This window comes from Macrobrachium rosenbergii, chromosome 9 (genome assembly GCF_040412425.1).
Source record: "Macrobrachium rosenbergii isolate ZJJX-2024 chromosome 9, ASM4041242v1, whole genome shotgun sequence".
NCBI lineage: Eukaryota > Metazoa > Arthropoda > Malacostraca > Decapoda > Palaemonidae > Macrobrachium > Macrobrachium rosenbergii.
In genome coordinates, this window is record NC_089749.1 from 13,122,662 (window position 1) to 13,147,070 (window position 24,409).

The 24,409-nt window shown below is 36.9% G+C and overlaps 1 protein-coding gene across 1 annotated transcript in view; it reads left to right on the top strand.

The window, feature by feature from the left end:
* jub (LIM domain-containing protein jub) overlaps window positions 1-24,409 on the top strand; it is a 153,566-nt gene that overhangs the window by 113,918 nt on the left and 15,239 nt on the right. Inside the window, 2 exon segments of the mRNA XM_067108413.1 lie at window positions 12,816-13,048; window positions 13,546-13,676. Coding sequence (XP_066964514.1) covers window positions 12,816-13,048; window positions 13,546-13,676 — 364 coding nt within the window.

The following is a 24,409-nucleotide window of genomic DNA, read 5'->3' on the forward strand; positions in this document are numbered from 1 at the left end:
AATTAACTGTGTAAGAAGGATATTCACCTACCAAACTCTACATGCAAATTTATTACCACAGAGAGAGAGAGAGAGAGAGAGAGAGAGAGAGAGAGAGAGAGAGAGAGAGAGAGAGAGAGAGAGAGAGAGAGAGAGACACTTACTTAGCATGAAGAATATATGTTTACAAAACTCTATATTCACATTCATTTCCTGAGAGAGAGAGAGAGAGAGAGAGAGAGAGAGAGAGAGAGAGAGAGAGAGTTAACTATATGAAGAACACCTATATATAAAACTCTACATATACATTTCGTACCAGAGAGAGAGAGTAAACGATGTAATGCTCTGTTAAACATTCAGGTGTAAACATACATTAATTTGAATGCACAAGGGAATAGGTTGATGGAATTGTATTTTGGAATGTAACTTCAGTTCATTATAGGTTCGACCACCAATATGTCACGCAGTAATTTCTACATGTAAATGTTTAGAAGACCAGAATGACTCATTTTTTGAGTCATTCTAAATCACCTGAGCCCTGTCATATATATATATATATATATATATATATATATATATATATATATATATATATATATATATATATATATATATATATATTATATAATAATATGTATAACTGAATCACGGAAATATGGAACGTGGTGAATATATAGTAAAAAAATCCACCAAGAAAAGAAAACACTGGAGTGCTGCAAGGCCTTTCGACTGTCGTCCTTTACTTCAAGCAAAGGACGACAGTCGAAAGGCCTTGCAGCACTCCAGTGTTTCTCTTTCCTTGGTGGATTTTTTCTATATATATAGAATATATATATATACAAATACATATACATATATATTATATGTACATACGTATATACGCACAGTTAATTAAGAAGGGCTCACGAGAAGAAACATGGCAACAGTCACTATCACATGAACACCAAAAATGCCGATTTGTTGGTGAATCCTTTGTGCATAAAACTTCCTCAACAGAAGTGTCCAATTTACTAATGGGAAAAAACGTAAGGAAATAGTTTTACTATTTATTAGTATTTCAGATCGCTGAGACCAAGATCAAATTTAGTGGTAGGCATGATATTGGCCCGCTGGCCAAATTTGGGAGACTCAAATTCTATATCATATATTCTCAACACCCTCCACATCGATTCTTTCATAAGCTTTTCTCCGTAGGGGGGTTAGTGCCGTCAGCGCACCTCATGCGGGCCACTGTAAGCATTACTTAAGAGTTTGAAGCGTGCCTTCGGCCCCTAGCTGCAACCCCTTTCGTTTCTCTTATGGTACCTCCTTTCATATTCTCTTTCTTCCATCTTACTTTTCACTCTCTTCTAATAATATATTCATAGTGCAACTGCGAGGATTTGCTCTTGTTACACCTTTCAAACCTTTTACTGTCAGTTTCCGTTTCAGCGCTGAATGACCTCATAGGTCCCAGTGCTTGGCCTTTGGCCTGAATATCATATTCATTCATAAGCTTTTGTAGGAGCTTGTATGTATGCTACGCTGGCTTTTTCAGTTTACTTTCAAACGCCCCACTTAACTTTCATAATAAATATTTGGTCCCCACACAGTCTAAAAACCACACTGTTCTTTCCCCAGCAACCCTTCTGTCGTATGCAGTGCTCTCTCAGACAAAATCCTACTGCACACCTTTCCGTGCTTATTAAGCAATGCTTTTATATAATTCTTACAGTCTTCCCTATCCCCTTCACCCTTGTAAAAGAAACAATGATTCTTCTTTCCCATTTTTTCTTTGTAGAACTTTTCCTTCATCTAGATATACTGTACTCACTCTAGTCAGCCAATCGGTCACAAACTCCCTTTACTACAACATCTCATGAACTGTTTCTTTTCGTTTGTCAGTCTCCTGATTACCCTTTGGGCGTCCTCAACGGTCAAATCCTCTTTTAATTTTAAACATGAACTACCCACTTCCACATTTTTAGTTTTCTGGAAAAGAAAACTATTAAGCAGGCTTTGTCTGTCCGTCCGCACTTTTTCTGTCCGCCCTCAGATCTTAAAAACCACTGAGGCTAGAGGGCTGCAAATTGGTATGTTGGTCATCCACCCTCCACTCAGCAAACGTACCAAATCGCAGCCCTCTAGCCTCAGTAGTTTTTATTTTATTTAAGGTTAAAGTTAGCCATAATCGTGCTTCTGGCAACGATTTAGGATAGGCCACCACCGGGTCGTGGTTAAAGCTTCATGGGGCGCGGCTCTTGCAGCATTATAGCGAGACCACCGTAAGATAGATCTATTTTCGGTGGCCTTGATGATATGCTATAGTGTCTGTACAGAAAACTCAGTTGCGCCGAAGAAACTTCTGCGCATTTTATTACTTGTTTACCATTCAGCTTAGCCTCTCTTACATCTCCCACATTCACCAGATCATCAAAAGTACTTACTCCATCGACCCCCAAAATGCGTTTCCTTCATACAGCGTCTCACAGTTGCTTATATTCCGAGATCCATTTGCTTATAAACCTTTTTCCAGTGAGGTGCACTGTAGGCATTACTGAAGGTTCTTTCCAGCGTCCCTTCCTTAGGCCCCTAGCTGTAAACCCCCTTTCATTCCTTTTACTGTACCCCCGTTCATATTGTCTTTCATCTTGCTATCCACCCTCTCCTAACAGTTATTTCAGTGTAGCTGCGAGGTCTTCCCCCTGTTACACCTTTCAAACCTCTTACCCTCAATTTCCTTCACAGCGCTGAATGACCTCGTAGGTCCCCAGTGTTTGGCCCTTGGCTTATAAACCTTTCTCTCTGCATTCACTTTCTCGTCGGATGACTAATTGTATCTCTGTGTCCTCGTTCACCTCTCACCCCGCCTCCCTTTACTTTTTTCGTGCCTTCTTGTTCCTTCCTTTCCTTCGTCCGGTGGTCGTTTACATAATCTTGCATTAGTCTTGCAGTTGCGCCTGTTTGCTTGTTCGTGTGGTAAGTGTTATTGGTATATTTAAAGGCAATTTTTTTTTCAACAAAGAAAGGGCAAGGTATAGTCTCTCTCTCTCTCTCTCTCTCTCTCTCTCTCTCTCTCTCTCTCTCTCTCTCTCTCTCTCTCTCTCTTGTCTCAATCTCTCTAATGCATCTCTCAAGATATATGTATTTAAAAATTTTTATTTTCAACAAAGAATAAGGTATAGTCTCTCTCTCTCTCTCTCTCTCTCTCTCTCTCTCTCTCTCTGTATATGTGCATATTTTGAATAGCGAGTGGGAATAGACAGAAACGTTTGTGATTGCAAAAATAGACAATAATATTTTTATGTGGTTATGTTAATACTCCGCATTGTAAAATATAGACAGGTGGATAATAAGAGAAAAGATTTATTCTAGAAACGTTTGTATCTTGTTTGTTTCTGTAGTGAAATCATCACTTTATTGCGCACTTCCCCTTTGTCGTGTTTGCTCTGACAAGAATTCCTCATTGGATGGGTCGGTATCGTTCTCAGCTAGCACCCAGCCGGGCCCGCGTTCGATTCTCCGACCGGCCAATGTAAGAATTAGAGAAATTCATTTCTGGTGATAGAAATTCATTTCTCGTTATACTGCGGTTCGGATTCCACAATAAGCTGCAGGTCCCGTTGCTAGGCAACCAGTTGGTTCTCAGCCACGTAAAATAAGTCTGATCCTTCGGGCCAGCCGTAGGAGAGCTGTTAATCAGCTCAGTGGTCGGGTTAAACTAAGGTATACTTAACTGCTGCCGTGAAGTCATCACGCCGCCAAAGTGTGACGTCATTGTCTAGCCTACCGTCACCATCAGCTGTTTGTCTCATGCCAGAAGAAGAAGCAGCTCTCTCTCTCTCTCTCTCTCTCTCTCTCTCTCTCTCTCTCTCTCTCTCTCTCGTCACCATCAGCTGTTTGCCTCATGCCAGGAGAAGGAGGAGAAGAAGAAGAAGAAGCCCAGACTAACAAACCTCTCTCTCTCTCTCTCTCTCTCTCTCTCTCTCTCTCTCTCTCTCTCTCTCTCTCTCTCTCTCTCCTCCCCAGCCTCTGCTGAGCTCAACCGCATGGTTGCTGCACCTCTGACAAATAAGTTTTGACAGCTTCTGTTTTACTGTTTGTTCTCTCGTTTTATGCTTTTTTTTCCCTGTCAAGTTTTTTTTTTTTTTTGTGGTGTGGGTTTGTTGAGAGGAGGTTTGTGTGTGGGAGTTTTTAAGGCCACTTTTTGCTTGTTTGTTGTTTGAGGACTTTTTATTATTATTTATTTTTTTAAGGAGTTGGAAGCCCTTGGTTTGCGTGTTTGAATTCATCTTTCGCCATCACTCAATGAGCAGAGATCGTCTCGTGTGTCGCCGTTTGATTAATGGGTTGTAATTGTCGTTTATTTGTTTGTTCGGCTCTGAGAGAGAGAGAGAGAGAGAGAGAGAGAGAGAGAGAGAGAGAGAGAGAGAGAGAGAGTTTCGAATATCTGAGGATATGAGTGTGGGCAGCGGCACCGCCACCACCACCAGCGGTAAGGGATCTCTCTCTCTCTCTCTCTCTCTCTCTCTCTCTCTCTCTCTCTCTCTCTCTCTCTCGCCAGCAGTAGAGAGAGAGAGAGAGCGTGTGTGGTGTGTGTGTGTGTGTGTGGTGTTGTAGTAAGCAAAGCTCATGTCTAAAACGAAAGGGGCAGCCAGTTGAATTGTGCTGCTACCGGGTGTCGCGCGCGCATACAATATCACTCCTCTCTCGAGAGAGTCACACAGGAGAAAAGGAGTGCTGTTTTCTTAATGATGATGTGGTTATGGCCTAAGTGAATCCTGCTTGGGATGAACGGGATACAGACTGTGCTTTGGTAGATGAAGGATTCCTCCTCTTAGAATCACGCGAAAGGCTCGGTGAAAAGGATCGTTGTTATAACAAGGTTTGAAAGGAATTAACGTTGTAGACTCTGCTGCCGTGAATGTTGGAGGATTCTTCTTCTTAGAATCACGCGAAAGTTTCGGTGATAAGTCTCTTGTTTAACAAGGTTTGAAAGAGAGAACCTCCATTTAGCTTAGGATTGAAGTTACAGACTCTGCCGTGAATATCGAAGGATTCTTCTTAGAGTCGCGTGAAAGTTTTGGTGGAAAGGTTCATATTTTTAACAAGGTTTGAAAAGAGAAAACTTCCATCTAGCTTAAGTTACAGACTCTGCCATTGTAATTGAAGTATTCCTCTTAGAATCACGTGAAGTTTTTGGTGGTAAGAATCATTGTTTTAACAAAGTTTGAAGTAGAATCGACGAAAGCCCTCGAAGTTTTTAGAATTCGCCAAGGGCGTCTAGCTCAGGATTAACGTTACAAACTATGCCGTTGTGGTTGAAAGATTCTTTTTAGAATCACGTGAAAATTTGTGGTGATGAGAATCTCCTGTTGTAAAGAATCCCTTCTATGAAAAGAGAGAACGTCCATAGCATCGACGGAGGCCCTCGAAATTATTAGAATTTGCAGAGGGCGTCTGGGAATTCGTCGGGAATCTTTGCAAGTTTGAATTGAGTTAAAATTGAAAAGGTCATTGAATTCAGTTATTTGAAAATAAGATTTGAATTAAGTTATTTGAAAAGGTCTTTGATTTTGGTTATTTGAAAAAAAAGTTTGATTTCAGTTATTCGAAAGTCTTTGAATTCAGTTATTTGAAAGCCGTGGAGTTCAGTTATTTGAAAAGGTCTTTGAATTCAATTATTTGAAAAAGGCTTTGATTTTAGTTATTTGAAAGTCTTTGAGTTCAATTATTTGAAAAGGTCATTGAATTCAGTCATTTGAAAAAGTCATTGTATTCAGTTATTTGAAAGTCTTTGAATTCGATCATTTGAAAAAGCCTTTGATCTTAGTTATTTGAAAAAAAAAGTTTGAATTCGGTTATTTGAAAAGTCTTGCGAATTCGATTACTTGAAAAAGTCTCGATGAGAGATGATCTAGTGACTGTGAAGTGTTTCCAAGGGGTCACTGACTTTTCTTTCAAAAGGTCTCTGGTGGCGGAAGTTAAATTCGGTTGTAGGCCTATCACATCGATATATTTTAGGCCTGTTTCGTGAAAATGGTGAAGAATCGATGTGAAATGAGTCGATTGTGGTGAATGATTCAATATATGGCATGTAAAAAAAATAAATGTAAAAGAAAAAAGTGAATTACATTAACTCAGTAAATTTATATAAAAGGTGAATTACATTAACTCATAGTAAGCCTTTAAAAGGATGAATTACATTAACTTGTTGTAAGTTCATAAAAGAAAAATTTGAATTACATTAGCTCAGTTTACCACCATACAAAAAAAAAAAAACTCCCCATATCTAGGTTTCTCTTAGGGTGCTGCTGTCGATTTGGACCTCGTAAATAAGCAAGGGTTTCGAACCCCCCAAATTCCCGTTAGCCAGATCGAAGATGTATGTATGTATGTATGTGTGTGTAAACAGGTTACAGGCGACTGCTGATTTGTTTAATCACAGCAGTCACGCCTTTCTTTTTACTTTTGTTTGTATGTGACACTTCGTTGTAGTGTTTTATCCGTAATAAATAACTTAATTGAGGACAGTGGGTGTGAACATCTCATAGATAGTGTATGTTTTGTTTTAGTTTTATGTGAGGAGCAAAGGCGTATTCTGTCCTAAATTGGAAAACTGCAGTATCTGCAAAATTTTCCAAATGGAGATATGCCACCTATCAGGCTCGTGAAACACTAATACACAAGTTACTCTAGTTTCAGAATGATGCTTCAGTGCTTTCCAAGAGTATTTAGGGGGTCCCATTTGCAGTATCTGCAAAATCATTAGTAAGGCAAGGGACTATCTATCATTTTTCTCAGTTTTGTAATTTTGCAGATACAGTAGTCTTCTGTTTTAGGGCAGTACTGTCCTCGAATCAAGGTTTTTAGGATTTGATGACAAACCATTTTACTGGTAAACATATTAACATTTTACTGGTAAACAAAAGAACATTAACCTGGTAAACATATAAACATTTTACAAGGAAACATAACGTTAGGCGACCAAGCACTGTAACAGCAATTCAAATTTAACGGCACGAAAGATGTGACAAAACGTCATTTCTTGTTTTATGTCCCAAGAGAGGCTGAGATAAGAAGATTTTACTCTTGAATATGCATAAAACAGACTCTCTCTCTCTCTCTCTCTCTCTCTCTCTCTCTCTCTCTCTCTCTCTCTCTCTCTCACACACACACACACACACACACACACACACACACATCTCACCAATAGGGTCTTATCTCGTCAAACGAACTTCATATGTAAGGAGCTTGATACCATTGAGAGAGAGAGAGAGAGAGAGAGAGAGAGAGAGAGAGAGAGAGAGAGAGAGAGAGAGAGAGAGCCAGCCAGCCAGTGGCACCTGTTCTCTCCTTGGTGTCAGTATGACTCAAAGTTGTCGTTGATTCCATCGTGAACAGCTTCTAAGAGGGGGAGGGAGAGGGGAAGGAGTAGGAGGAGGAGGGAGAGTGAAAGGAATAGGAGGGGGAGAGGGGGGAGGAGGAGGAGGAGGAGGAAGTCGTTAGTTGTTAGTGGTTAGGAATCTGCTGTGGTATTCGGCAGCAAATACCTCGATGTAGAGGAATTTAGGCGTCGTGGACAGTGCAGGAAATTGGTGTGATCTGGGGAATTCGGTTATAGAATCTGAGGAGAGAGAGAGAGCTATTTTTAAATTATCATGGATGATTTCGCCACAGAGGGACGAGGATTACCTCGAAGAGGTCCTCCCAATTTGATGGGGCAGTGGGCACTCGCTTTTAGCCTCTCTCTCTCTCTCTCTCTCTCTCTCTCTCTCTCTCTCTCTCTCTCTCTCTCTCTCTCTCTCACACACACACACACACACACACACACACACACACACACACACACACACACACACACACACTGTTGAACAGTTGACTGCCCATAGGTACACAATTCAGTGCTGTCAGGCAACAGAGACAGACTGGGTTTTAGGGAACATGCTTTATATATATATATATATATATATATATATATATATATATATATATATATATATATATATATATATATATATATATATATATAGAGAGAGAGAGAGAGAGAGAGAGAGAGAGAGAGAGAGAGAGAGAGAGAGAGAGAGAGAGAGAGAAATTATTAACAGAATTGGATGGGATTTTCCTAGTCGGAAGCAACTATGGGAAGTACTTGCTGTCTGAGTTAAGAAACTATTATTATTATTATTATTATTATTATTATTATTATTATTATTCTAGGAAATGGTAATTTAGTGGGTATTACTCACAAAGATCTCTCTGGTTTATTTCTTAGGTTATTCAATTATAACTTCTTAAATTGGTCAATTCAGACATGATTTGTCTTCGCCGTCACTTGAGGTCATTTTGACCACCTTGCCTCCTCTCCTGAGTACGTCACTTTCCCCAGAAAATGAATCATCACTCGTAATAATGGGTAAAGGTCGTCAGATTCTCTCTCTCTCTCTCTCTCTCTCTCTCTCTCTCTCTCTCTCTCTCTCTCTCTCTCTCTCTCTCTCATTTAGATAGCGTTCCTTCACGTTCGGCACTAACAGCCGTGGTGTTCCTGTTACGTTTGGCAAGATTCCTCTTCTCCTTCTTCTTCTTCTTCTTTTTTCGACCTGTACGGCGTCCCCTTAATCCCCCTACGTAGGGACGGTCACGCGCGCCGTCGAAAGAGTAGTGCAAATCACTTGATGCGCTTTTGTTTTTTTTCCCCGAGTTGAGAATGGCGAGTACCGGGACGTGATGCGTTAACGATAAAGTCTGTCGGTGATATTTTAAAGTATCACGATGATATTTCGAGTGTATCACTAGTATTAAAAGTATCAGAAGTCGAATGCTGATATTTAGCGCGTAAAGTGTGCTAATAATTGTTGTTTTATTGGTATTAAAAGTGTTAATAGAATTTGATATTATTACTGTCATTTCAAGTACGACACTGGTACCGTGATGTGTATTACTCGTTTTAAAAATACATCACTAACATTGATTTTAATTACGGGCATGATAATATATAGATAGCATATGTTGTTAACATTTTTAAAAACGTTCAGTCTATACCGGCAATAGACTACACAAAAATACTAATTTTTGTGCAGTCTATTGCCCGTGTATCAAAGCTTATTACTAAGCATCGTATTAATAGAATTTCAATTTCTGGACCAGTATCGAGCGTGTAAAGCCGGGGGTGATGTTTATCACGGGATTTTAACTTCAGCACTGTTGCATAACGTGTATTAAAAGTGCAGTGGAATTGATTACATTGAAAGCGCATTCTTTACTTTTTTTAAACCAATATAATTACAACTCAGATTATGTTGATGAATTGACTAGACTTTTGTGTTACGTTCAAATCTCTCGCCGTTGTGTTAAGGTAAAGTGATGGGTAGTAGTAGTAGAATATTGCCAGTTATTGTACCACTAATATCTTAATCAAATAATTTCATTTTTAAAGCAGTTGATGCTCGTAAGTGTAATAACTTAGTGTAATTCAGCGCGGAAGAATTTGGTGTAACTTTCAAATTTTTATTTTTATTTATTTTATTTTTTTTTTTTGTCATTCATATATTGGCTTTACCATTTATTTTTTTTTTTGTCGTTCATATATTGGCTTTACCGTAGCCAAAACATGTGTATATTTGGTTGAATCGACTCTAGTATATATGGCCAGTATGCGAACACAGACGATATTTGAAATGTGTATAAGGACTTACTTTCTGCATGTTTCAATAATCCTTGATAAGTATTCCAGTCCGCGTCCATTTCCATGCGAGAGGATGACGCGATTGTAAACCTCGTGATGTTGCGGATGTGTGTGTGTGTGTGTGTGCGCGCGCACGCACGCTCTGGAATGCGTTATGATTTTTAAAAGGTTGATTTCGTGGTTACTATGTGAAACCGCATGGAAGGAGTATCTCTCTCTCTCTCTCTCTCTCTCTCTCTCTCTCTCTCTCTCTCTCTCTCTCTCTCTCTCTCTCGATGGATGGGAGATTAATGTCATCCGTCTGTTTTGGAAGATTTCCTTTCAAAGAGTTTTGCAATTCTCTCTCTCTCTCTCTCTCTCTCTCTCTCTCTCTCTCTCTCTCTCTCTCTCTCTCTCTCTCTCTCTCTCTCTCTCTGTATGCATACCTTGCGTATCAATTTACATAGGAAATACCGACTCCTCTGAGCCCCCTCTCTCTCTCTCTCTCTCTCTCTCTCTCTCTCTCTCTCTCTCTCTCTCTGATTATTTCCATGTTTATGCATATCAACTTATACATATGTGTACACCAGTGTACGAATATATGTGAAGGAATGTATTGGAAATGTCAAACAATAAGGTGGAGAGAGAGAGAGAGAGAGAGAGAGAGAGAGAGAGAGAGAGAGAGAGAGAAAGGCTCAGAAGAGTGTCTATTTCCTAAAAAGATTGTTTATAACCCAAAGGACAGTATCACTTTTAATAAATAGAAGTGCATCTCTTTTATAGTCAGGTAGATCTTACCTTCAGTAAATTGCTTTTGTATCCAGATTTATAGATTTATATTACTCCTTTAAATACTGTTTATAACATCAAGCCAAATGTGTGAGTGATATCTTAATTTCTCTTTTGTAGGATGGGCACCCATTTAACGTTAACAGTAAGCTTAATGACGAGAGTCAATTTGTGGCCCACTCCTTCATACAGTATAAATGCATAACAATTGGCATATGAATGGTGATGAATAAATGCAAATACACATACGTAATTACAAATCAAGGTTCTTATGCCATTTCAAACTTTTATTGAAGTGATGTGTTGATTTCTGGAAAAGCAGATGCAACAAACAAGTAAACGCATGACAGCATAATTTGGGAACTGAAAAGTATGCTGTTGTATCACAGCACTCGTCACTTACTGTGAGGTTTATTGATTTGATTTAACAAATTGACGTTGTAATTAGCCCGGCCGCAGAATCAGAAATTAATTTTTTACTTGGTAACAATGTACGTGTAGTCTCTTTGTTAATTCCAACTAAATTTTTTTTTTTTTTTTCAATTTCCTTGGCTTTTACTTTTGTACAAATGTGGAAAATTTCACAGTAAAATTATATTGTTTCGTAGGGCTTTATTTTGTTATTCATTTTTCTTCCAAGATATTTTACTTTTATTGCTTTGCCAGGTATGATCTTTAGGGTGTGTTCCTTGGGAATGTTACCTCGTTTTCAAAGCCTTGGCAACAAATCAACGTCAGTGATTATGCTAATAACTATAGGAATAAATTGTAATTTTTTTTTAAATTACATCTTCACCCATGTTTTTATAATCATACAATGGTAAGTTGAGACCATTGGGTTACTTTTGAAAATTCTTGTAGAACTTAAATAATTTTTTATGGAAATTAAAGCAAGGTCAGGTTAGGGAATTTATAGAAGTATACGTTGGAAAAGACCAGGGAAATGAAATTGGAAATGTGGAAAGCCATGCAGCAGGGAAATAAGTGGACAGTGCATCTTTTAATATCCGTCTTTAGTGCCCCATGCAAGATGTAGTGTTGATAGTACTCCTGCACAAGTGATATTTACACTCGCACGCAAACATTGGAATTTATAAATAATGTCAGTAGTTCTTTGTCAGGATTGATTTGAACGGTCACTTTCAAATAATTATGTCAGATACCATGAATGGGAAATGTTTTCTTAGTGTTGATGGACTTAAATAGGGCTATTGAACTACAGTATAACTATTTCCTTGGTAAGACATTTGAGTTTTACTTGGAAACACTGAAAAGTTTATAGAAATTTTGTGGCAAGTTGAAATGTGCTATCAGATGGAAGATTGAGTTCCATGTAGAAATATAACTTCTTGAGAGGAAGACATGCTTTATTTAAGTTTGAAAACTGTTTCTGAAAGAAGTATAATACATAATTCAGAAAAGGAAGACATCTTTTATGCATAACTGGTGACTGTCTGTGATATGTTGCAATAACGGAATCCCAACAAGGCTTCGTTTCAACTCGGCGTATCTTAGTGTCCTGAAATATGGAAAAATTAATAAAGTGTAAGTTAATATTATACTTAAGGAAGCTGCCTTTTGTTATGTAATAAGTACTTTAGGCAGATTTTTGTGGGTATAAAAATACCTTTATCTGAGTTTGGAAGAGAGGAATTGTGCACAGTAACAAGTCCTGTTGTGAAATATAATTACAATGTATAACAGCATTTTTAGTCTTGATGTTTTGTCTTAGAAAATGCAAGAACGTATGTTGTAGACATCATAGCTTCTATTTAAATTACGAATCTCTTTTTGTTTATCATTTCACTCCATTTCAATTGATTGAAATATGATTTGATGTAGGGAAGGTTCAGTCAAATGGCATTTGACTTTTGCATTGGATAAAGTTCATCATGAAAATAATACATAGTGGTTCATAGATTTTTGCAAAAGTTTACTATAAATAATTCTTCATTATCAAAGAGATCATTGTGTTTGTATGGCTTTATTTATTTACCCATCTACAGTATTTACACACAGATACCAACCTACTTGCGAACAATCAACTTACAAACATTCAGAGATACAACTGGGATCGAAAATTAAAATTGTGTTCAGAGCGCCCCCCTTTGTCACCCGGAAGTTCAAAATTTGTTTTGCGCGCCTATTCTGTATATACAATACTGTATGCACAGTGTATTGTGTTTTAGGATGAAAAACGTACAGTATTCTATTGATTTTATATCATACCGTACTTGAATAGGAACGAAGAGTACAGTAACCAACTTAAAAACAATTAAACAAACAAATGGCCACATGGAATGTAACGTTTGCAAGCAAGGGGGTATCTGTATTTATTTGTTGTTTGCTCTCAAGTACATTGTAATTACTCTCCCATTTACATACGTATTCCATCTTCTTGCAGGTATATGCCACACCTGTGGCGACAAGGTAACGGGTGCTGGGCAGGCGTGTCAAGCCATGGGCAACTTGTATCACACGAACTGCTTCATATGCTGCTCTTGCGGCCGCGCCCTGCGGGGCAAGGCGTTCTATAACGTCCATGGCAAGGTGTACTGCGAGGAAGATTACTTATACTCAGGTTTCCAGCAGACAGCTGAGAAGTGTGCCATTTGCGGACATCTCATCATGGAAATGGTAGGGATTGTTCTCTCTCTCTCTCTCTCTCTCTCTCTCTCTCTCTCTCTCTCTCTCTCTCTCTCTCTCTCTCTCTCTCTCTCTGAAGTCTTTATGTGCTCAGTCATAGATGCATATATAACTTTTCTCTTGTGTTGCAATAATGAATATATCTCTCTCTCTCTCTCTCTCTCTCTCTCTCTCTCTCTCTCTCTCTCTCTCTCTCTCTCTCTCTCTCTCTCTCTCTCTCTCTCTCTCCCCTGAAGTTGTCATGTGCTCCATATCTGTGTTTATAAATATTTTCCTTGAAAGTGTTGTAATAATGAATATTCTCTCTCTCTCTCTCTCTCTCTCTCTCTCTCTCTCTCTCTCTCTCTCTCTCTCTCTCTCTCTCTCTCCTGAAGTTGTCATGTGCTCTATATCTGTGTTTATAAATGTTTTCCTTGAAAGTGTTGTAATAATGAATATTCCCTCTCTCTGAGAGGCAGAGGCCGCATTTCATTAATGATTGATTGCAGATACTCCAAGCCATGGGCAAGTCTTATCATCCCGGATGCTTTCGTTGTTGCATATGCAATGAATGCTTGGATGGAGTACCGTTTACTGTCGACGTTGATAATAAAATCTACTGTGTTCACGACTATCATAGGTGAGTGTTGTGGCTGTTTCTTGTACTTTTTCTCTCCCTAACACCACCAGACCAGGAGTCTCCTCATAAAACCGCCATTCCGTTATTTGAAACTGAAGTGTATTTTGAGATTCTTTTTTGTGTGTATTTATTTACCATGTGCTGTGTTGGTATGGTTGATCATATAGATTTTCAGTTTCCAGTCTTTACAGAGCTTGCATTCCTTGATCTTTTGATACGTTATATTAAAGATGTGGACTGTATGATATTACATATTTCTCAGTCCATGGTATTTTTTTATATTGATTACAATACCATCGCAGAGAAAGGGCATAATTTCAAACCTTATGAGTACAGTATTAAAGTTAATGAGAAAAAATTGTATTTAACATCATATGCATTGTGCATTGTGAAATGAATGGCTCAGGAATTGGTTGTACAGTTTTAAATTATGTATATGTATATACTGTACTATGTACTGTACTGTACAGTGTTTACATATTCATATAGTGTATACATGCAATGTACAAAGGGTATGATACATACTAAGCACATGCATGCTCATGCATCCATAAACAAATAGAAACTTGTAAGCAAGTTTTTAAGCTGGCAGCTTGAAGGGATTTAATCCTGACTGCATCCACAAAGTCAAAACTAAAAATGCCTTTAAAGCAAGAGAGGTAAGCATGACAGAAAGATAGGTTTAGTTAGGTAGATGAATCATTGGGTAATAGAATAGGTGAGTCACACACTATGTTCGAGGAAGGAGAGATCACTAGCAGGAACTGTCCTTTACACAGTTTTAGGCTATACCCTGTCAAATTCCATAAGGGACCAAGAGTAGTTAGTTACTAAAGGTGTGCTCTAGTTAGACAGGAAAGGTGCCCACAGAACTTTGCATTCTGGGAAATTTACTGGTGATCCTGAAGAATGGTTTTAGAATAATAGGTGAATAATATTCTGAATACTAGTGCAGTACTGCTGGAAGAGTCATTAGGAGGTTGAGTGTAGGATCTAACAAAGTTAAAAGTGAGGACACAGTAATGGTAGAACACACAAGGTAATTGGTTTGCAGTATTCCTTTAAAAATTATGATAACTGCAAGAACTCTGAGATCATATGACCCAAGAGTAAAAGGGAAAGCACAGAATTAGAGCTGAGGATATTAACAGGTAAATCGATTATGCTGGTTTATGGTTTTTGTAACTGTTAGTTGGGATACTTTCACATGGTGTTATAGGATATTCTGTACTAAAGAACCCATAGTTAAAGAGCGCTTGATAATATAGTCACTGACAAGCATATTGTAACTTTAATTTGGACATGTGGAATACCTTAAGTCTGAAATTATGATGCAAATGCTCTTGTAAGTAAAGCAAAATGCATTTGAGATGGGGGGACTTAATATTAGAAGGCATTTCGGCGATTGGTAAATTTTGCTGTACATATTTCAAAAGGTCTTATAATATAATATAGGTCTTGGAGCCATTTTTTAAAATTGAAAATTTTTTGTGTGATATGTATCAAACAATCTTTCAAGGAAAAATGGGTGAAGAATTTGGGATTTTAAAATCATAAAAGTACTGTACAGCATCATTATCACCACCATGAAATTTCTCAATTGTCTTTTTGTCTTCTGCACTTTTTGCATAAACTTCTCCATGAGCTTCATGGCCTTTATATTAGTCTTTTTTCTCGGCCAATTTACTGGTCTTTATCATGCTACTTACGTACAGTATTTAGTAATTGTCGTACTAACTGCTCCCCATCCCTTCTCATCAGATCTTCAAACTAACCATAGCTTAGGGGTCTCGGTCTATTTTTCCAGCCACTGGACACCACGTTTCTCTGTGTATTTCTCCATTATAATATGATCTTCCCACCCCACTCGAGCCATGAGTCTAGCACTTGGTAGTCACTCTTCAACATCACCTCAACTTCTTTTAATCTGTTTGTGCCTCTGCTGCTTACAGTAGTTGAATGATAATAGTTACACTGCCAGCTGGAACTGTTTCTACCTAGTCCTCATTCTGTCATTTGATTTTGGAGGTCAGGTGTGATGGTTGGTAAATTGCATGAATCCCAGGGTGAACTGATTGTATATCATAAATGCAGGAGTTACCTAGATATTTTCAATAGGGAAGCCAGGCAAGGAAGCAGCCGAAGACGTCCAACTGTCAGAATTAGCCACTCGTCACATTACACGGCAGCCTCAAGAAGCACTTTACCTGGGCCATCCTTTGGAGGACAGTGATACCCAACAGTTAATGACGGACTCCCATATCAAATACACTTGATGAATCTACAGTATTTTTATGTAAACATGAAATGATGTCTGAGATGAAGGCTTATTTAAATTGATTGAAACTAATTTTTGTGGTTTGAAGCTGATTGTGGACAAGTAACGAAACATCTGATAACAGAGGAATCTTATACAATCGTTGGAAATGTAAAAAATATGAAGACTTCGGAAGAATACAAGGCTTAAATCGGAGTGGATTTCCAAACTTCATACTACGTTGGTAGATTGGATTTTCAAGTACTGCCTTTTGTGGAGTTGAACTGACGTCTCCCATTTATGGAATGGAAGCAACGTCTTCAGGTGAAGAGCCTTATGCAGGATTTGTGTGTTTTCTTGAAGAAGAATAATATAAAAAGCTCATGAAAATGTAATTCTCAGTAATTTATTCAACATTCAAGATATTAGTGATAGTATCTTGTTTTTGTGTGAATTTTTAAATCTGGAATTTTGTTATTAGCAAGATGCTTTTTTGCATGATACTGATTGAAGTTCTCTGGAAGTTATGTATTGAATGTAATAATATAATTTTCAAGAATACATTCTTTGGTTGAGGACCAATTAAACCAACCTACAATGTAATACTTTAATACAAGGTAGGGAATTTTCGGAAGGAGAGAATTATTGTCGTGGTTTAATGCCTTCATATTACAGTATATTATGTACTATTGCATGTTATTTACTTTGCAAAAAATTTTTAATAAATTGCATAGATTAAACATATATGACTTAGAAATACAGGTGTTCTGTATTGTAGTCTGTAGCTGAAACCAGATATTTTTGCTTTTTTATTATATAGTGCAGTTGCTGTTTACTAATGTATGTTGACAATTAGAAATGTTAGTTTGTTGATGCTTAAAAAGAACTTAGAATTGTATTTATGTTCCTAGATCTTGGATACATTTCATATAAGATACTTTTATTATTTAATATGAACTAGGGAGAAGTATTAAGCCAGTTTATAATAAATTATTTATGAGATGTTGATCAAGCATTTAGTTTTATTAAGTTTCCAAGAATACATCCCTACTTGTAATATTTTAATTTTGTATATATATATATATATATATATATATATATATATATATATATATATATATATATATATATATATATATATATATATATATATATATATATATATATATATATATATATATATATATAATATATATATATATAAAACTGAACCTCTTTGTATATTTGCAAGGGAAGCAAGTTATTCCGTTCAAATGACAGTAGTAATTGGAAAGGAGAAATGGTGAGAAAAGATAACAGAAGGGAACCAGTGGGAACTCATAGAAGGTTTCTTCCTTATCCAAACAGTAATAATAATAATAATAATAATAATAATAATAATAATAATAATAATAATAATAATAATAATAATAATAATAGATCTCCTTTGGTGTGTCAGCTAATTTCTGATGGAAAAAGGGTGTTTTGGCAAAACAGGTTTTTACCACTTTCAAGTTACAATTTGTACTTTATGAGAATGTAGTATTGGGAATTGTGGAACAAAGAAACCAATATGTACAGATAGGAAAAGTATGAAGGCTGGGACTGGAGATTTCTCAAAAAAGTTAAGTATATCTTACTTTAACTAGACCACTGAGCTGGTTAACAGCTCTCCTACTGCTGGCCCAAAGGATTTGATTTATTTTACATGGCTAAGAACCAACTGGTTACCTAGCAACGGGACCTACAGCTTATTGTAGAATCCAAACCACATAAGATTTCTCGAAAGCTAACTGGTTGTGTTAGCAGGGCAATCGGCCATTTTTGCTCCATGTTTAAGGACAAATCCTGGTCGAGCTTATGTAAGTCTAAGATATATGATATAGTATGGTTAAAAGACAAAGTTACAATGATTGGATAATCAAAAAACATAGTTACAGTAATTGGGTGATCAGAATGTGAAAGATTTGAGATGGTCGTATGTGAGATACTGTTAAGTGATACCAATTTCACATGACTTACACTTTAAAGTTTTAGCAGCCAGGATTTTGGGCGGATGTCCTAGCCCAAGTATAAACCTCTCAGAGAACCTGTGGTATCATTTATTTTTTTTTTAACTTTTGTCACTGAAGTTGCTGCTTTGCTCTTCCCAACTATTGATATTTGGGGAGAGTTTCAGTTTGTGTGTTGCTGTTTTTACTGATGCTCATTCCAAGCACTTCAGTTGGTCCCAGACTTTGTAGCTGAGAGTTCTTTAGTAAGGGTTTTGATGCCTTACTCAGCTTTGTTCTTTTATGCCGTTAGGGCTCTCAAGTCATTGCCTTTGGTGGTATGTGTCTTTCCAGACACATTCTTGATCGTCTCTCTTCTCAATTCTCGGAATTGGGCTGTCTTGTTGGTTTACATGGATTCCAGGTTGGGGAGAGTTTGGTGCATTCCAGAATGCTCTACCCAGCTCAGGACCCTTGCCATCGAATTTCAAGCACCGTGTCTTATGCTGGCTAGTTTTATGTGGCGCTCTGCTATCCTTAGAGCAGACCTTTGACCTTCATAGTTGTCTTTCACGTATTTTTATCTACAGCAGTGGCACAATATCTGTAGATGTATTTTGTTGAGTGTAATTGTCAGAGTGAGTCATTTTCTACAAGTCTAGGGATTTTAGTCATTTTAGTCATTCATCCTCCTTTTCATTATGACTATCCATCATCTTTGTCCCCTACATGGAGGTTTGTTTATCATGCACTACCTTCCTTGACACCTCAGGTGCTAGGGATCGTACTGTTTAGGGCTATGACTTCTTTTTCGTCCCTTACTCATGGAAGCTTTCTGGATTTCTGAAGTTGTTGGTGCCACTGTCTGCCATGTATGGGAATTGGATATTTTGCATCCCATTCACTTAAGGCAGCTTTAAGTTCCCCTTTGAAAAATTGTTTGTAAAGTATGAAATTGAAAAAATCTCAAATTGAGAGGTATTGTAGGTGATGAGGTTTATGTACTTGCATGAGAATAGTGGGATGCTGTGAATAGTGAATCAGAGACAAATTTTATCAAGTTAGTTTGACAAGTAAAGAAACTTGTAAGCGAACAATGGCCATAGTGTTTGTTGTTAACAATGTAGCCTTTTAGATTTTTCTTTAGAAATTCTAAGTACCTTTAGTACTTGCTCACTGTATTGGCTCTCAGGCTTCATTGTTGCCCACTGCTTCTCACAGCAGGCCACAGTATGTCACTAAGCCTTGCACCGTCTACAGTAGATGTAATTGTTAGTAGATTACATTATCCAGTGCTGCTTGTAGATTCTCATGTAGGTTGTCTTACCACCATCTCTGCAATCTACCAAAAGATCTTCCACCTAACTCAGTGGTCTTATTAACTATAGTACTTTAAAAAAATTATAATAGTAATAATAATAATAATAATAATAATAATAATATAATAGTAATCTTTACGCTATACTTCCATTACAATATGTTAAGTTGTCTCCCCCTTCATAGATACTTCCATTTCAAAAAGGCCACTTTACAATAAGGACTGTTTTAAGGGATGAGGAACAGTAAGCTAAGTCAGCTTATTGTTGTTATTGTTTGTCATTTATCTAAAGATCTCTTAACATAGTTTGCTTATGAACCTTGAAGTACATTACGAGTATTTATCATTTCTCTGAAGATCTTCCAACAAAGTTTGGCTAAGCAACGAGGAAGAAACATAGACTTTACATATGAACATTAAAGTACAAAATGAGTGAATTATTACAATGCCATTAAATTGACAAAAATGGAAAGGAAAGACATGCATAGCATGAAAGGTGAAATCAGTGATAAGTAGAAAGGTTGCAAATGAGCAGTAGGAGTCAAGGAAAAGATCCTTGCCGTGTTGTACATTGTCCCAGAGACTGAACCTACATGCACATTTCTTGGGTGAGCTAATGCTCCACTCATGTTAGGACTTGGGGAAAGCCATGCAGATGGCTGCTAATAACTCAGTAGGTGGACCTTTTGGCTGCTAAAAACCACCACTGCATCCCACAAAGATGATAAGGTCATGTGTCCTGAAAATATATTGAGCCCTGAGTTGAGCTTGATCTTTGGAACACCATGGTAGGAAATCTAGGTGATACCAGTAAGCTACCATGACTATAATGCATAAATAAATAGATCTGAGTCTTTATAATTAAATAAATTATGGTACAGGAGCATGCTACATGTCATAGTATTGGAGCCTTTTACAAACTTAAAGTGTCGTGATCTCTAACAATTCCAAGAAAATCATAACAGTTTCACAGTAAGAAGAGTGAATGATTTTATATACAGGGCAGATTTACATCAGGCACTGCAACACAGTAAGCTGTTAACACTCTGTGTGAGCCAAGTAGTATGGTTTGACTTGAAAAGGTCAAACACTATGAACTTTAAAATGATTATGGAAGGTAACTCATTAAGGGGTCTGATTTGAAGATGTGAATTGCAATTTTGATTGCCTATAAAAATTTTCAACAAGGAAAAACAAAAAGACTAAAACAATTTGGAATGAATTTTGACACCATTAGCCCCTTTCCCCTTGCATCTCATACTGTACCGTCTTAATTTCAAGACCAGCCACTACTTGTAAGAAAAGTGATACTGGAGCTATGCAGCCTGTGCTAGTGAACAGTTATAGCACCAGATGGCATGAGACAGTAGGTGAAAGAACTCATCACACTCTAACCCAAAAATGGAAAACCTGACATGATAATGTTATGATGGTCTTGAGGAAAAAAGTCATGCAGTTTGACTAGGTATGGGCTTAGACTGACTAGAGTTTTGCCTATGGTGTTACCTGTAAAATATTCAAACTTTAAAATATTACAGACTGCTTTTGTTCATGCTCAGAATGAGTCATAGGTTCTTTGCCAGAACATTCTCACAATTTTCATGTGATGGCTGATGAAATAGTTGACTTAATTCTCTGCTGAAGCAAGTACAGAGAGAAAACTGGGAATGTAAGGCGTGGGATTAAGCAAGTTTTGAAGGAAGCAGTTGATTTTGTTGCAGTAGTTATTTAAAAGTTTAGTATCATTGAATAAAACGCATCATCATCTAACATAAACTGATTTCTACAACAATGTTTGTAGTGTCTTTAGTTCATAATAGTCAAGTCTGGATGTCAATACTGATGATAGATAGGCTTTACGAAAGGACAGTTCAGCTACCAAGGACTGCTGGAGAGAAACCTTAGACCAGCTCTTCTGTGAATAAAGATTTGTTGTTTACGAAGAATCCTTTGGGGAAGTGCCAATAATTATTAAAAGAGAGAGAGAGAGAGACGTGTTTGAAAGCAGTAATCAGTACATACATGTATTATGATGAAAGAGAGAGATTCATAGGTTTCCTATCTTACAAGTTTGTGAAAGCTATTTTTAAGGCCATGTCCATAGCTAGCTTGAAAGCTTATTCATTCATCACCCATTCATTTGTTTTATTAAATTTAATTTCCAAGTTTGTAACATATTTTTCTGCACCTTAATAGTGAAGTATGTCTCTTGATTTTAGTGATGTTTGCTATGTTGAAGCTGTCAAGAATGATGAAATCTCAGCTAGTGGAAATGCCTGCATCTTTACCTCTTTCTTTAGTTGATCAATACTGAATTGGCTCCTTTTTTTGCAGTTGATAAATACTGAATTGGCTCTGTAAGGCCACAAAGGCTAATTGACAGCTTTCATACGCTTATTAATAACAAAAGGGGTTACTTCCCAACCAGCTCTTGGTTACTGAATGCGTTGCAGTACATTAGTAAAATCTCAATTAATGAAAATGATAACTATTCGTTCACAAAACTGTAGTTGTTGTAAATACTGAATTGCTCTGTAAGGGCACAAAGTGAAATGACTTTGTATACACATTAATAATAAATAAAAAGGTGGTAGTTCCCAGCCAGCACATGGTTACTGAATACAATTTAGTAACATATATTACATCAATAAAATTACAGTGCATGCTATTTTCTAGAAACAGAATTATGCACTTTAAAGATAAAAAAAAAAGATTTTCCTGGAGTCCTAATTTGTCTTTTGGTAGCTTTGAGTTCATTACTTATGCCGTTTTGTAGGATGGGAAGAGTTTTAAATTTTTGTTTGTTTTACTTTTCCTTTTTGCGTTGAAGGATTACGACTTACGGGCTGTAACACAAGTTAGGTAAGGGAACCTGAGCAGGTTTGGTTACTGCATTTCATTTGCTGCTATTGACAAAGCTAGCAATATCAGGGCTTATTTTGATAGCTATGAACCTTGGTACCCCATAATTGCTGAAAATATATGGTACCTGCGTATGTTCCAATGTTTTTTCTGTTGATTTTTGGGCATTCTTATTTGCTTTAGCTTGCATAATACAGTATACAGTTTTTCCCCATTGTATACCATAAATAGACTTGTGTCTTGATGGAATAGTAGTACAAGTACGTACAATATTGCATTGAATACATGATGGAAGAATGTTAAAGGAATAGACTTTTTGCGTAGTAGACTTTAATCTAAAAGTTTTTAATGGATTTTTAGCATTGCAGAAAGTGGATAAGTTGACTGAAAGTACATAATGTAGTAAAGTATAATACAGAAGGCAATTGATGCACATAAAATTAATTACAGGAAATCAGTTACAGTTAGAATGTAGAAGAATTGTAGTATCATACACAGTATCTGGAAATGCTACGGTTTCACGAGTTTTCACACTTGTAGTGTTAATATGAAATCTCCCTTAGAACTCAACAGTACTGTCATTCATGTTAGCCATGTAAAAAAATCTTTCACAGAATAACAAAGCATTGTTATGTAATCAGGTTCATGCGCTTCTTGTCCAAAATATTTCAACTTTTTATTGAAGAGCTATGAATCTGTAATGTTATCAGTAATTTTAGAAGTAAATTTCACCCTTCTTTTAATCTGTTAAATTTTCTTTTTCTAATTACTAAGATTTCCACCACTCGAGTATTGCAGATTGTACTTTTGGTAGTCCCAGTTGTGTCTACCACCCTATTGAGACATAGTCCGTGGCAGTACTGTATTTTTATGTTTTGTAAAATCATATAGTTAAAATCATATAGCATTGATATATTTTGACAGTATTTAGATAAATAATACAGTAGTTAAAATGAGATTTGGTAGTTAATAGGCTTATCCTAATTTTATAAGCAGATAACATACTGTATTTTCTATTTTCTTGTGTTGTTTTTGTTTTGTTTTATTGACAGCTGTGGCTGTAGTGTAATTTCCTTTTGAGTTGTATAATTTTTCCATGCAGTTCTGTTTCAAAACATATAGGAAAATTAAAATTTATTTTATGATTTTAAAATTTTTTGGGAATTAAGGTACTGACTGGAAGGCCATTCTTTTTTCAAAAAAGCAGAATGTTGAATTGTTTGAAAAATTGGTGTAGAATAAATGATGACTGGTTCATGGGTTGGAGAACATATTCAGAAGTGGAGAATGATAGGATAGGAGATGGAGTAGATGTGTTGTTTTGTTCGCTTGTATTGACCAAGGATACCCCATACTACTTTGTATCCTCATTCTTAGTCTATTGCTGGCTATTCTAGGATCCTAACTTGTTGCTCAGAGTCTTTTGTTTCCCAACCATTAGAAGGTATTCATTGTCTTTAAGACCACAGCATGTGATCTTAGTAGATAATTTGGGATTAGGAGAAACTGACTGATCCTCGTGAGCATGGAGCCAAATTCATGTATCAGTTGTGTAGAAGTCAAAGCTTTTTAACAAAATAATTAAACAGCAGATTGTTGCTGGGGAACCACTATATGTGGTAGTATTTAACTGTACATCATACATCCCTGTATGATTAACAATACATTCTGTGTCTCTGAACAGTGTAAGACTGAACTGAATCTGTCTCATAAACAGATCTGTATGTTAATGTGAAAGGTGCGACTTGTAGTCTAGGATTTTCTCATTGCTTAGGTGATGATAAAAGTTCTTCAATTTAGTTGTTATGTTAGGATAGGAACAGGATATGGCATTTGAAAGGGTAGTGTCCTGCAATTTGAATCGTTGTCTTTGAAGCTAGTGGTTTAAACAACAGTGAGTACCAGCTAAATATTTTAAGGTGAATGATAGTGGTAGGGTGCATTAGATTAGGTCTGGTGTTCTGGAGGGTCATAGCCTAGGCTAGTCTGTTATGCCTTTGCAAATTAGCTGACTGTAACAGTTGCATACAGGCAGTCCCTAAAGTGTCTGTGAGATGAGGTCTTACTGTATTACATGTAAACAACCAACAACAAAACATTGAAGAAGCAATTGTTAACACTATGCAGTATGTTTGGATGGTTCCAAATCATCATGCAGAATTTGCTGCCATGTTTTCACAACAGAACAGTGCATAATAAGTTCAGCTGTTAAGACTATTAAAGATATGCCACCACAGAAATTTGAAATATATGTATTATGTATTGTTAAAAACGAACATTTTTGGCCACCTGTGGGATTTAAGTAGAATATCAATGTGGTGGTCTG